This window comes from Diaporthe citri, assembly GCF_014595645.1.
Source record: "Diaporthe citri strain NFHF-8-4 chromosome Unknown scaffold_1, whole genome shotgun sequence".
NCBI classification, from domain to species: domain Eukaryota; kingdom Fungi; phylum Ascomycota; class Sordariomycetes; order Diaporthales; family Diaporthaceae; genus Diaporthe; species Diaporthe citri.
This window is the reverse complement of record NW_025064846.1, coordinates 7,357,168-7,371,813: the sequence shown is the minus strand read 5'-3', so window position 1 is coordinate 7,371,813 and position 14,646 is coordinate 7,357,168. Positions and strand designations below refer to the sequence as shown.

At 54.5% G+C, this 14,646-nt stretch overlaps 3 protein-coding genes across 3 annotated transcripts; 2 read left to right on the top strand and 1 right to left on the bottom strand.

The window, feature by feature from the left end:
• Window positions 1-42: 42 nt before the first annotated feature.
• Window positions 43-1,670, bottom strand: INS49_001954 (uncharacterized protein; the record flags this gene model as incomplete). The annotated part of the gene is made up of 4 exons (XM_043162773.1): window positions 43-420; window positions 483-719; window positions 822-1,419; window positions 1,486-1,670. 4 exons carry the CDS (start codon window positions 1,668-1,670, stop codon window positions 43-45), a joined length of 1,398 nt encoding a protein of 465 aa, XP_043031279.1.
• A 384-nt stretch (window positions 1,671-2,054) lies between these two features.
• Window positions 2,055-2,709, top strand: INS49_001953 (uncharacterized protein; the record flags this gene model as incomplete). The annotated part of the gene is made up of 2 exons (XM_043162772.1): window positions 2,055-2,335; window positions 2,418-2,709. The coding sequence occupies 2 exons, from the start codon at window positions 2,055-2,057 to the stop codon at window positions 2,707-2,709; spliced, it is 573 nt and encodes a 190-aa protein (XP_043031278.1).
• Window positions 2,710-6,408: 3,699 nt separating this feature from the next.
• Window positions 6,409-14,011, top strand: INS49_001952 (uncharacterized protein; the record flags this gene model as incomplete). The annotated part of the gene is made up of 6 exons (XM_043162771.1): window positions 6,409-6,747; window positions 6,803-6,862; window positions 6,919-7,034; window positions 7,095-7,938; window positions 8,072-12,645; window positions 12,703-14,011. The coding sequence occupies 6 exons, from the start codon at window positions 6,409-6,411 to the stop codon at window positions 14,009-14,011; spliced, it is 7,242 nt and encodes a 2,413-aa protein (XP_043031277.1).
• Window positions 14,012-14,646: the final 635 nt, after the last annotated feature.

Here is a 14,646-nt window from a genome sequence, read left to right as displayed (position 1 = left end):
AATCTCAGCACGCAATCAGACTGAGCAATTTTGTTGTCTGTGTCAGTTCGCCTTCGGTCGAATAGACTGGGGGTTCCAAAACACTTCAGACGGGTCTATCTCGCTCTTCAAAGCCTCGAGACGCCTTATCGCGGCTTCACCATAATGTAGGCTGTGTGCTGTGTCACGAGCCATGTCCGGATCATGGTAATTCGGCTCTGCCCCCAGCGACGATGCGGGAACGCCAGCTCTGACGGCTCTCGTTAGACGTGTAATTACAGCCTTTGTGGAGTCCAGCAACGGCGGCAGATGGTTGGTTGAGTATCCATAGTGCTGGATTACCCACAGCATCTCTCGGTGCGTATATGCTGATGCGCCGACGGGTACAGATGTTATCTGGGAACCAGGACCGCCGTGAACATTGATAACGGCATACCAAGACTTTGTATAATACATCAGTACAGAATAAAAGGGCGCGAACGTGCGAGTATGGAAACACTGACCTGGGATGAGTCAAGACTGGCACTTCGCATAGTCTCGAAGTAGGCTCGAACGACCTTCTCGTTGAGTGGTGTGTGCTCCGGGATGAGTGCGCTCTGAGCGTAGAAAGTGTCATATGCCTCTTCTGTGGCATCGTTTGAGTGGTTACCCGAAAACCAATCTAGACAATCTAGCCATGCCATGGTTTGCACGAACTTCTTTACAGGTCGCTTGAAACCATCGAGCAGGGCTGGTGCCATCTTCACCAGTTTAAACCAGTTAGCCTCTAGACCACGTGAGGATTGAGGAACTCAACACCAATATGTATGGATAAAAGGTACTCAGAAGCGCGAAACGCTTACTTTAGCCTCAAAAACGTCTTGATCTCTCAGGAAGACGCCCCATATGGTCCATGACCCATTATGTATGTAGAAGCCGAAGGAAAGATCACGGTCGATGACGTTGGCATTTTGCACAACCTGCTGAATATTCAGAAAAGCAGCAGCAGCTTCGTCAACATCCTCGACTATGCCATCAATGTCGTATGAGAAAAGTACGACCTCCTCAGGAGCCGGTACAGTCCTCAGGTGGAAACGCAAGATGACGCCAAAGGAATCGGCGGCTCCACGAAAGGCGTAGAAGAGCTCTGGATGGTCGTTCTCCGTGACATGTAACAGTCTACCATCAGCGAGGACCACGTCCAGCCCGCAGATAGAGTCCACAGCCAGACCCCATGCTCGCGATTGGTAGCCGTAACCCCCGTGGGAGAAATGACCAGCCACTCCGACATTCTTTATCGTCCCGTGAGGAACGGCTCGTTTCCCCTGGCGGAACAGCTCTGTTGCAAGCTGTCCCAAACGGACACCGGCGCCAACAACAGCGACTTTCGTCTCGGTATCAAGGCTGACGGCGGAGAAATTCCTCATATGCAGTATGAGGCTGCCGTCTTGGCCACCGGAGCTATACGCAGCGTAACTATGCCCACCCCCCTTGGGTTGAACGTGGACTTTTTGGGCTTGGGCAGACTTTATGGCGTTGACAACATCGTCGTCCTTCTCCGGTAGGCAGATGGCTGCCGGCCTGTATGAAAAGACCCGGTTGTAAGACTGGGCCAGCTTCTTGAATTCCGGGGCGTCTGGAAAGACAGCTGGTACCGAGGATTGCTCCAGATGCTGGCGCAGTTGGTCGAGATTGGGGGCGACTTCACCCATTTTGAAAATTACGAGACAGTGGATGGGAAGAAATTGCTCAGACGAGTATGTAGGATTATTCTTACACTTTTTGACGATTTTTGGAAGCAACTGTAGCAAGAATATGGGGGATGTAAGACCGGAAACTGAGTTACAGATGGATGACATCGTCGTTGAGATGCGTCGATCCCCCCCCCCCCGTGAACCCCCGCACATCGTGCTGAACTTCAGACCTAACCCTCTCTGTCATGTCCCTGAGGAGCAAGCGCTTATCCGGCTGCTGCCGGGAAACAACAAGCGACACATCATCCCGCAACAGGACGAGCAGTCGCCTGGAATTTACGTACTCCAACCCACTGACAGCCTATTGATTTCTGACAACCGAGTTTCCAGTTTGTTACGGAAATGGCAGGCCATGAGCCACTGTTCTCCTCATCCCTCATTTCTCATGAGGTGGTGGCATCCCTGCCTACGGGCTTCACCATCCGGCCTCTGCACCGGCAAGACTTCAAGAAAGGCTACCTGGACTGCCTGAGGGTACTAACTTGGGTTGGTGATCTTGGCGAGGAAGAATGGAACAGCCGATTTGATGAAATGGCTCGAGCAACCGGAACTTACTACCTGTTGGCCCTTGAGCACAAAGATCGCATCGTTGGCACAGGGTCCTTGGTTGTGGAGCGCAAGTTGTACGTGTGATTTTGTGACTTTTACCCCCCCCCCACCTCTTTCCAGTGCTCACCCCTCTCCTCCCATACACACCTTCTACAGAACTGTTACTCGGGCGCGGAAAACTCATGAGAATTTGTCCAGTATCCATAACCGAGGGCTTGTTGGACACGTAGAAGAGATTGCCATCTCCAAAGAGCTTCAAGGCAAAGGTCTGGGATTGAAAATGATCCAAGCTCTGGACTCTGTCGGCAAGAATGTGGGCTGCTACAAGAATATCCTCAACTGTGGTCCCCAGAACGAACCTTTCTACGTCAAATGTGGCTACCACAACTCTGGGACGGAGATGTCACACTATTTCGAGGAGTCCAAGGATAATTACCACCGGGGATGAGGCTTGAGCCCAGGGCTTGGCTGTAGATGTCTCGGTGGCGGCAGGGGATGTTGCTTGCCACAAGGTCGCCGGAATCCCAGATGTTACTGTGTAATATGTTCAAACAGCAACGCTTCCTTCGCGCGGTCCAGAGTCACATGCAAGAATCTAACAGGAAACCCCTGCAGCATATTGTATGATTTGTAAGATGCTGCGGCATCCTTCGCGGTGAATAAGCAGATTGTTCGGTCCCCTTCAGCCGCATGTGCGTCTCTGCGCAGAGCGCTGGACTACATCAAGCTGTACTGGCGTACAAAACAGTGGCAAGACAGAAAGTTAATCAGCACTCCGTAAATAGTAAAGACTGAGTGCCTGTCCGCCAAAACAAGCGCGCGGAAGAGCACAGCCACTTCGCGGTTGACACCAGGGCGTGCTCCATATCTTACGCGCTACAGGTAACTCAACGCGTGTCTGCTGTGCTGTCCGCGCAAGCAATCGGCTAGCTATGTGGCGCATGTGAAATACCGGCGGCCGATGCAGAGAAATTCCACGTTATCACAGCCCGATAAGTTTCTCTGCACACCACAGAACACGGTCTTCTCGGCGACGGAACTCCCTGGTAGACGGCTGGTAATTCTTTGCTGTGCACGGCTTTCGATCAGTCGGGCTTCGATGCCCACGAAAGAATGATCCCTTGAAAGAGAAGAACCACACTGAAAAGGTAGCGTGCTGGATCAACGGCGAACCCGGCGTCTGAGGCCTCATCGCCTGCAGTGCAGCCGGTGGGGTGTAAAGCACTTGCTTTCCCAGACGGTCGACTAGGAGGTTTTGCTGTGCAGAAAGGCGGGCTTGGGCGCCGTAGGGCTCCCTTCTCCCATTGGTGTTGAGACACTGGGCTGTCGACCCCGGCGTGGCCTGCTGATGTCAGACCGAGCCCTTGGTCAAGCCACAGCACGCGCAGCAGCTATGCGTCATTCCTCGGGCGGCATTCTACGGTGCCCCGTTTTCCAGAGCCTGCTCAGACGTCGCTCTCGATTGGAGAGAATGCCGGATGGTGGTCATGAGCCCGGCTGTCCGTAGGCGGGTGCGCGTACAGGCTGGAGCAAGAAGATTCTGAGGCTCTGCGGTGCGACCGCCGACCGCTGCGGTGTGGCTTATTGTGGTTTATTGTGGTTTCACCGCGATGGAATCAGAGCTTGAGTCGTTTGTCAGGCCCAGCGTAATGAGCAAGCCGATGTCACCCACCACCTGTGTCTTTTGCATCTGTGTCTCTGACTGAAACGGCGTCGGGACTGCCTGGTGCTGCTTTGCCACGGAGCAGCAGATGGCGCGGGAGCTTAATACAACGTCTTCGTCACTTGCCGTGGATGGTTTGTGGCACACTCCATTATGATGTGGCTGCTGCGGAACCAGGGTCCTGATGAGCTGCTGAATGGGCATGTACGCGTGAGGAGACGCGGACAACAAAGACGACAAGGAAGTCTCCAAACACCTCTACCCCAGTTCTGCGCGATCTGGTGTCCGTCTGGGTAGCATAGGTGGATAGCTGTCCATGGAAGTCCCCAATGAGTGAAGTCCAGGCTACTTGAAGTATATGGGGATCAGAACCCAATGCATGTTCGATCCGCACCACGCCTGGTGTCTGTCTGTCTGCTCGAGCTCATCTGGTGGGCATCAATACGTGGCACTGGTTGCAAATTATCTCTCGCGACTGGGAGCAATTCTTGAGGGTAACGACTTGACCCAGGCGCTGCTATTCTACCTGTGTGCATGTACCCTGTTCGTAATGTAGACGCGGTAGGGAGGTACCTGGGTGAGACCCTCTGCTGCACAGTCGCTCCTTGGCGTTGACTCCAACGACATGCCGTGACTGCGCAAGGGCGGCCGCGTTGGTTCCCTGTGCTGACACTCCAACATGGCCTGTCCCTGGTACACACGCCACCTAGCTGTGGTGGGAGATCAACTCGGTTTACCGGCCACCTGTAGCCTGCCCTGCACTCGGAGGTTGCGCTTGTACCGTGGGACATCCCCTCTTCCGCCGGCGGGATGTCAGCCAATTCCGTCCGGACGCACCTGGCGATGCCAACACCGGCATCGTGCGAAGCCACACCCAATGGCCATCGCTGGGGCTGTGGACAGACCGCACTCTTCCTCTTCAACAACCCCCCTGGCGCCTTGGCCAAGCCATCAGGCTCCGCTACTCATCACCCAGTTGATGCTGGAACCTGGTGTAAAAAAGACCGCATGACTGTTGGCGACCAGGGACCTTCATACCCCTTGTCAGTCGCATCTACGTGATGGTTACTCAGAGGAATGACAGGTCCGAGCAACAAAACCACGGGATACACGCATGCTTCTGTGTGAGCATCCGCGCGTCCAACGCGCAGCTGGCTTCGGACTGTTGGCGAGCTGCCCATCGGGTACTTGCTTCTCGGGGTAGTCTCCAGCAGCTCGCTGTGGGAAAATGATCAGTGGTGCTGGATCCAAGTATCGCAACCCCGATACCCTCCTTCATCGAACCAGACATAATCGACGTGGACTTGGCGGTCATTCTGGACCTTGCACCTCGCTCCACGTCCAATTGCACCCCGGTCAACGGCTGCTCACCACACACGGACATGGTTAGGGGAGGATACATGGCTGGTGTGAGCTGACTGGCTCGCCGGGGTGGTAACCTCATGATGCGGGTGCTGCTGGCATTCAGCCTCTCAAACGGGGAAAACACAGCCCTACAGTCGACCGGCCTACCAGTCGAAACGCATGCTGGTCCCTGCGGCTGGCTGCCACGCGACCTGGTATCCGCGCTGTCGGGGCCCGCCCGCCTAATTCTGGGCCTCAAACATCGGTCTGCGTCTTGGAGTGGTTCGTCTGACCCGTGAGTACACACGGCTATACCGTCTACCGCGCAGCGCCTCCTCCTCCCGCCGGCAGCAGCCACACCACCAGCGGTAGCTTGGACTGCGACGTGCTATGGCGGCCAGGCGCCCGGTAGGGTTCGATCAAGATTTGTTGGTAACGCGGTCGTTTCCATTTCTATATCCGGAAGCTACTGTTGTCCCCACTTACACCACCTGTCGGGATATCACCTAGTCTACCCTTGTGCATCACACCAACATCGAGAGGCTTTTTGATGCGGCATACATACAACATGTTGGTCGCACCGCCATCTATTACCAGGAAGCGGGACTGGGCCCTCCAGCCCATCCCAGATCGCATCTCGTGTCTGCCCAGAGTGGCTAGGCAGGGAGCCGATGAGTCTTGTCTTCAGCAAAAGAACTCGCTTGCCCCACTAGAGAGTCACTGTCGAGGCACATGCGGATGACGGCAGAGCTACAGTCATCGTCTCCCATCAGCCGCTAAGCTCAGTCGTTGGAGCGCAAATATTGGTGCCTGCTGCGTCTCCTCCTGAGCTCGCATGTTCCTTTTGGAATTTCACAGCCGTACATGGGACGCTAGGCCCTTGGGCCCAAGGTTCAGCCTCCCATTGTGGCTTGCAGTCAGACCGCTGCCTCTCCCACGGTGGCCACCCCTTGTCTGTCAAGATACTCTCTGACAACCCGTATATATCTCGATCCACCATGAATTTGGATGGGACGTCGTTTCTTTTTCTAAATTCTAGTGCGCTCTGTTTGTCTTCCTTTTCGGTTCTATCGATCCCCCTGACCCCCTTCGCGGGAGCCACCCTCCACTTGCCCACTCAGGGCGCTGTCGTTTACTGCCATGTCTTTCCTCTACCTCTTGCTTGTGGCCTCGATAGCCCAAGCTCTTCGTTACGATCCAGCCTATGCTGAGTACAACCTGAATACCAACCAAAAAGCAGTCAGTCCCTTGGACTATTCTGGTGAGCGCGATGGTCACACATATCATCCATCTCCAGACAACTGGAGGTTCCCTTTTTATACTGTGATGCTCGATAAGTGGGTGAACGGTGATCCCTCCAACGATAACGCCAATGGCACTCTTTTCGAGCAAGATGTATGGAGCACACAGCTTAGGCATGGTGGTGATCTTCAAGGTTTGGTCGATTCTCTGGATTACATCCAGGGCATGGGCATCAAGGTGTGCTGAACTGAAATGGCCCCGGGGTTCAGTCCACATATTGACATACTCTCAGGGAGTCTACATTGCCGGCTCGCCTTTTATAAATCAGCCATGGGGATCAGATGCATACTCGGTTTGTTCTTGATTCAGGCCACCACTGGGAGCTTCCGACTTCTAACTCCTCTCTAGCCGATTGATCTGACCCTCCTCGATGCCCACTTTGGCAACATCGAATTATGGCAGCAAGCCATTGATGACATACACACGCGAGGGATGTACGTGGTGATGGATAACACAATGGCCACGTGAGTCAAAGCACTCCAGAAACGATAGCATGTACCGACTGACTTTTTCTGCGCCCTCAGCCTGGGGGACCTTCTCGGCTTCGAAGGCCACTTGAATAATTCTGCCCCTTTCAAGACAGACGAATACAAAGTCTTATACAAGACCGAAAGGCAATACCACGACTTCGTTTTCGGTAATGAATACAACGACGCCTGCGAATATCCTCGATTCTGGAACGAGACGGGTTTCCCTATTGATGACGCCGAACGCGATCAATTCAAGGGCTGTTATGATTCCGACTTCGACCAATATGGCGACACAGAGGCCTTTGGCGTCCATCCGGACTACCAAAGACAGATCACAAAATTCGCATCTGTGCAGGACCGTCTCAGGGACTGGGTACCTTCTGTCCGCCAGCGTCTCGAAAACTTCTCCTGTATGGTCATTACTATGCTTGATATCGATGGTTTTCGATTCGACAAGGCTGCTCAAGTGACAGTAGACGCACAAGGCAACTTCTCCGCAGCAATGCGTGACTGCGCAGCCAAGGTTGGCAAGAAAAACTTCTTTCTCCCGGGCGAGCTCACACCCGGCAACACTCTCAGCTCCATCTATTACGGCCGGGGCCGGCAACCCGATCAACAGCCGGAGGACCTTCCCACGGCGATGAATTTGACAGGCAAGCAGGACGAGGACAAGTTCTTCCTCCGCCAAAAGGGCCAGAACGCTCTCGATTCGGCCGCATTCCACTATTCTGTGTACCATTACCTCACAAGGTTTCTCGGCATGAGCGGTAATCTGGAGGCTGGTTATGATCTTCCGCTCGACTGGGTGAATGCCACGAACCAGATGATTCTCACAAACGATTTGGTCAATCCGAATACCGGCGAATTCGACCCACGACATATGTACGGGGTCACCAATGTAAGTAACACACCTGGAGGAGTCTTCCCTCCAAACAAGCCCTCTTTGCTTTCAAATCTTGAGAAAGGCTCATTTTCGAGCCCGCGAAGTATTCTACTAGTATGGCCTAGTTAATGTGCTAACACTCCTACAGCAAGACAATTTCCGCTGGCCAGCGATTACTCAAGGAGTTGAGAGGGAACTGTTAGGGTTCTTCATCACAACAATTTTCTTGCCTGGCATTCCTTTGGTCTATTACGGCCAGGAGCAGAACCTCTATGTTATGGACAACACAGCAGACAACTACATATTCGGCCGTCAACCAATGAGTCCTGCGCCGGCGTGGAAGATGCATGGCTGCTACAGTCTGGGCAGCTCACAGTACATTGACTGGCCTATAGACCAAGGGCGACGGGGTTGCGAGGATGATGGAGTCGCACGAGACCACCGAGATCCCAGCCATCCGACGAGGAACATATTGAAGGCCATGTACGCCATGCGAGAGAATTATGATACGCTCTCTGAAGGATGGCTGGTACAACAGCTCTCGAACCAGACTGACTTGACCATGTTGAATGGGAGCACGACACCTACTGAACGCGGGATTTGGAGTGTTGCCCGGGCATTCTTCCCCACCGTGCAAGGACAGTTTGCCTCAGACCCCGTCTGGTTTGTCTACCACAACCGCGACTCAGAGACAAAGTACAGTTTTGACTGCAGCAAGAACGAGACGGCTTTCTTCTCTCCCTTCGACGCCAAGGCTGAACTCAAGAATCTGTTTTATCCCTACGATGAGATCGAGCTCGAGAGTTCCCCCAAGTCCTTTGGCTTTGATGGCTCTGAGAAGACAAGCGGATGTCTTTCCGAGATCACAATGGCTCCTTTTGAATACCGGGCTTACGTGAAGAAGGCTGACTGGAAAGAAGCTCCTCCGATGATCACAAAGTTCGCGCCTGGCCATGATATTTCTGTTGATTCAGCAGGTGCCAAGGGGGCATTCGATGTCAGCTTCGCCTTCTCGCGGGAGATGGACTGCGACGGGGTGACAGAATCGATCACCATTTCCTCGCTCATAGAGGGAGATGCTGGGAACGCTGAGATCGATAATGCCACCGTCAAATGTACCACGCTTTCTGACGACGAAAAGCCACCTTACATCGGTGCAATCGGCTCAAAATGGCGCTGGTCTGCGACGCTTCAGAACGTCCAGGACGGTGTCCACTCGATCATCGTCAAGGACGCCGCCACCAAAGGCGGGAAGGACAGCACAAACTCCGCTGACAATTTCTTACTCCGAGTGGGCTCGGTCGACAATCCCGTGGTGTGGCCCATGACTGCGAATTACTCGACGTCGCTCTTCACCAAGTCTGGCAGCGACTTCTTTGTAAACCACAAAGCAGCAGGCGCCTCTTCATGGCGTTACTCGACAAATTGGGGCTCGTCTTGGAGTGACTGGCAGCCGTATACAGGTGGCAGGCAGCAGATCAAGGAGCTTCCGTGGGAAGGGACTTCGGAACAGGCATGGTCAAATGATCATGTAATGGTCCAATATCACTCCTCTCCTCTCGGATCTAGCAGCATCATTCAACAAGGCGATGTCGCACCAGACCCCGGCAGCCGCCTGTCCCGCAGGGACTCTACCACATCCACCAGTCGCTTCCCTCATCTTTTTGTGATGGGAGGGTTCAATCAGTTTGGTTTCGACGCAGGCATCCACAACAAGATGTCCGTCGAAGGCGACGGCGAATGGGAGCTGCACTTGATGGACGAATGGCCGTCACAAATCCAACTCAATGTCTGGGGTATAAATCCTGACAAAAAGCCAGACCAGACTTACATCCTCGGCGATGTGGACAACGACGGTATCGCGGATCGTCTGTCCCCGACTGCGTTGACGCCAAATTTCTTCAACATCTCTTCACCCCCAGCAGGCTCGGCACTCAGCTACAAGCTGCGCTTCAACGACAACACCCTGGGATTTGTGATGGAGCCTCAGGGCAACTGGTGGATCCAGATCATCTTGTTTATTCTTCTCGCTGTGCTCCCAGTCGTGGGTGGTCTTTTCGCCATTTGGACCTTCATGGGCTCGTTCTACAAGGTCAAAGTGAACAAGATCGGCTTCAAGCGCGTCGGCAGGTCGCCCTTTGGCAGGGCTGCAAACCGACTATCGAACCTGTCATTCGAGGACTTCCGAAAGCCCCGTGACAGCAACAGCATGGAGATGAGCGATGTCGGGGCTGGTGCCGTGGCCATCAAGCGGCGCACCGTCCTCATCGCCACAATGGAGTACAACATCGACGATTGGAACATCAAGATCAAGATCGGCGGCCTTGGCGTTATGGCTCAGCTAATGGGCAAGGCGCTTGAGCATCAGGACTTGATATGGGTGGTCCCTTGCGTATCAGGGGTAGAATACCCAATAGACCAACGGGCTGCTAGTTTCTTCCCGGTGATTATGGGCAAGGAGTATGAGGTCGAAGTTCAATACCACCGAGTCAACAACATCACGTATGTACTGCTGGATGCGCCCATCTTCCGAAAGCAGTCCAAAGCCGATCCATACCCTCCGAGAATGGACGATATGGAATCAGCTATCTACTACAGCGCATGGAATTACTGCATTGCGGAGACAATGAGACGGTTTCCGGTTGATATTTACCACATCAACGATTACCACGGAGCTGCCGCGCCCCTGTACCTCCTTCCGGAACGGACCATTCCTTGCGCTTTGAGTCTTCACAACGCTGAGTTCCAAGGTTTATGGCCGATGAGAACTCCAGAAGAGAACAGGGAAGTTTGCTCGGTTTTCAATCTCGACCCGGAGATCGTCAAGGAATATGTGCAGTTCGGGTCGGTCTTCAACCTCCTCCACGCAGGAGCCTCTTATCTCCGGGTGCATCAGAAAGGATTCGGCGCTGTTGGTGTCTCGAAGAAATATGGCGACCGGTCGTACGCACGATACCCTATCTTCTGGGGTCTGTCCAAGATTGGCCAGTTGCCGAACCCCGACCCAACCGATACGGCAGAGTGGAACAGCAACGAGCTAGACAACATCACGAAGCCCACGATCGATGAAGAGTCTGAGTCTAAACGCGGCGAACTGCGAAAGCAAGCCCAGGAGTGGGCTGGCCTCGAGGTTGACCCTACGGCCGAACTCTTTGTCTTCGTCGGTCGATGGAGCTTGCAGAAAGGAGTCGACCTCATTGCGGACATCTTTCCGTCTATTCTCGAGAAACACCCCAAGACCCAGTTGATTTGCGTTGGACCTGTCATCGATCTCTATGGGAAGTTTGCCGCTCTCAAACTGGCCAAGCTCATGGAGAGATACCCGAAAAGAGTCTACAGCAAGCCAGAGTTCACAGCTTTGCCTCCTTACATCTTTAGCGGAGCAGAGTTTGCCCTTATACCTTCTCGAGATGAGCCATTTGGGCTTGTGGCCGTTGAGTTCGGTCGAAAGGGGGCTCTCGGAGTTGGCGCTCGCGTGGGCGGTCTCGGACAGATGCCTGGCTTCTGGTACACGATCGAATCAACTACACCCCGCCACCTACTTCACCAGTTCCGCGGCGCAATTGTATCGGCCCTGGAGTGTAAGACGAAGGACCGTGTCCAGATGAGGGCATGGTCAGCCAGGCAGCGCTTCCCCGTTGCACAGTGGCTGCAAGACCTTGAGAAGCTCCAGTCCGAGGCTATCCGCCTGCATGACAAGGAGGCGCGGAAGAGCAAGCGCTTCACCAGTGGGCCACTGCTGACCGTCCCCTCGAACATCAACTTGGAAGCGGCCAACGAGAGGCTGTTCGACGACACTGAGCCAACACCTCCGCCGTCGGCCTTTGTATCCCGAGCTGTCAGTCCCCGCGGATCACGGTCCTCGAGCCTTTCCCTTCCATATTTCGCCACTCGGGTCGAATCATCGGGACACGCGCCGTCGATAATAAGTCGTGAGAGCCGGTCACGCTCGCCATCGCAGCCTCCTCCACCGCCACAGATCAACGAGCCCGAGCCAGATGTTACCGGTCCTCTTCTTCCGCCGAACCCATTCTACGCTGCTGAGGACTCTGGAAACCGCTCGTCTTCCGATAGCCTGGCTACCATGACCACCGCGGTGAACAGAGCTGGAGACAGTAACCCTCGCCAGAATGCATACAGAGACCTCGTTGGAGAGGGACCGTATCACGACCCACCCCGTGACAGCATAGACACTTTCGCCTTCCGCATGATGGCACCCGACAGCACCGCACAATCTCATCTTGCCGCAAACTCGAGCAATCTGACCGTTGACCGTGGCTTCACAAACCACCGCAACAGCTCACGCCTGTCCGTCATCGATGTCGTGGGCGAGAGGACCGATTACAAGCTGCAGAAGGTCGACCCATTCTTCAATGACAGCACTGGAGAGTACTACCGCGATTTTGAGCAGAAGCTTGCTGGTCTCAGTGTGAAGAACAGTGAGAACGAGCTTTGCATTGAGGATTACCTCACAAAGTCGGAGAGAGAATGGTTCAGGAGGTTCAAAGATGCGAAGCTGGGACGTTCTCGAAGCCCCAGTGGCAGCAGCCCCTTGCCCAGTGGTTCGTCCAGAGGTCGCCACTCCCGGTCAGTGAGCTACAACAGCATCGCACCCAGCGACGAAGACGATGGCGACGAGTTTGATACTAGGATCTCGGACCCCGATCGAGACGATGAGTTTCTCTTGGGCACTGGCTACAAGCCACCCAAAGGCCTCAAGAAGTGAGTAACGACACCGACTCTGTAGTCAGACACAATTTCACTAACACCGCGTCCCAGACTCCTCCAGATTCGTCTTGGTGACTGGCCCATCTACTCCTTCCTCCTCGCCTTGGGGCAGATACTCTCGGCCAACAGCTACCAAGTTGTCCTGTTGACGGGCGAGGTGAGCCAGACAGCCACAAAATTGTACATAGTGGCAGGGACATACGGAATAAGCTCCATCCTCTGGTGGTTCATCTACCGCCGGTTTCAGTCTCTGTACACCCTGTCCCTACCCTGGTTCTTTTACGGCCTGGCCTTCCTCCTCGTAGGCATCTCGCCATTCGTCCCAGCCGACAGCAGCCGCAACGTCGTCCAGTCGCTCGCCACGTGCCTCTACGCCGTCGGCGCCTCTACCGGCAGCATCTTCTTCGCAGTCAACTTCGGCGACGAGGGCGGCTCCCCGATCAGCACGTGGATCTTCCGCGCGTGCGTCATCCAGGGCATCCAGCAGCTCTATATTGTGGCGCTGTGGTACTGGGCCTCGGTGCTCAACGGGCAGGACGGCGACGGGCCCACCAGCGGCACCATCGCCAGCAGCTCCGTCCCGATCCTCCTCGTCATCACCGTGCCCATCGCCATCATCATGTGGCTCGTCGGGATCGTCCTGTTCGTGGGGCTGCCGGACTACTACCGCCAGTCCCCGGACTACATCCCCAGCTTCTACAAGTCCCTGATGCGCCGGCACGTCGTTCCGTGGTTCTTCCTCGCGGTGGTGGTACAGAATTACTGGCTGAGCGCGCCGTACGGCCGGAACTGGCAGTTTCTCTTCTCCTCCAAGTACATACCGGGCTGGTCCGCGGTCCTGCTCGCCATCGGCTTCTTCGTCATCGTCTGGGCGCTGCTGCTCTGGATCTTCTCCAAGTTCAGCCAGAGCCACCCGTGGATCGTGCCCATGTTCTCGGTCGGCCTCGGCGCGCCGAGGTGGGCGCAGATGCTCTGGGGCACGTCGGGCATCGGGCTCTACCTCCCCTGGCTCGGGAGCGCGGTGGCCTCGGCGGTCGTCTCGAGGATCCTGTGGCTCTGGCTTGGTGTCCTGGATACCATACAGGGCGTTGGTGTTGGTATGGTGTTGCTGCTGACGCTGACCAGGCAGCACGTGGCCGCTACGCTTGTCGGTGCTCAGATCCTTGGGAGTATAGCTACCATCTTGGCGAGGGCAACGGCGCCGGACAAGATTGGTCCAGGGGATGTTTTCCCTGACTTTTCGGAGGGCATCATGCCCGGTATTAGCAAAGCATGGTTCTGGGTTGCTTTGGGCATGCAGTTGATCATTCCGTTTGGATACTTCAAGTTCTTCCGCAAGGAACAGGTGGCGAAGCCTTGAAGAAGTAGGAGAGCTTAGGCGGTTGTCAGGTGAATGGAGTGAGCATGAGAGAGCAGAGTACGGTACGGGCTTGCATTTCCAGTATGTCTGACCTTTGTTTTTCTATACTCTTATCTAGTCTGCATAGCTGTGGTGTTTTGGGATTTGTGTTGCTTTTGACCATGACAGATATTTAAATTTGATACCTTTAGATGTGTGAGCCCCTGCAATAGTAATTCCGTGTGGAGCCAGTGCATGCACTCATACTATCTCCAATTCATTCGCCGCTGCGTCGGCAAGCGCTCAGGCAGGAGGTTATCAAGGTAATGTCGAACAGAAAAGGATGGATATAGAGACCCACTCGTCAGATTTATATCTCTAGGTGTAGTTTTAGATAGAATACGGGTATTCGCACCTGCCAAAATGGAGGGTATACCGGTCTATCAACTCTCACCATAGCTACAGCTGATCAGAGCACGTCACCTAGATCTAATCCACACACCCACACAACCAGCACCTATACACCTAACACCTACACACCAACACTTACACACTTACACATTTAACAGCTACACATCTACATACCTAACACCTACGCACCTACGCACCTACGCACCCAACACCCACACACCTAACACCTGTTTACACCTAATTCA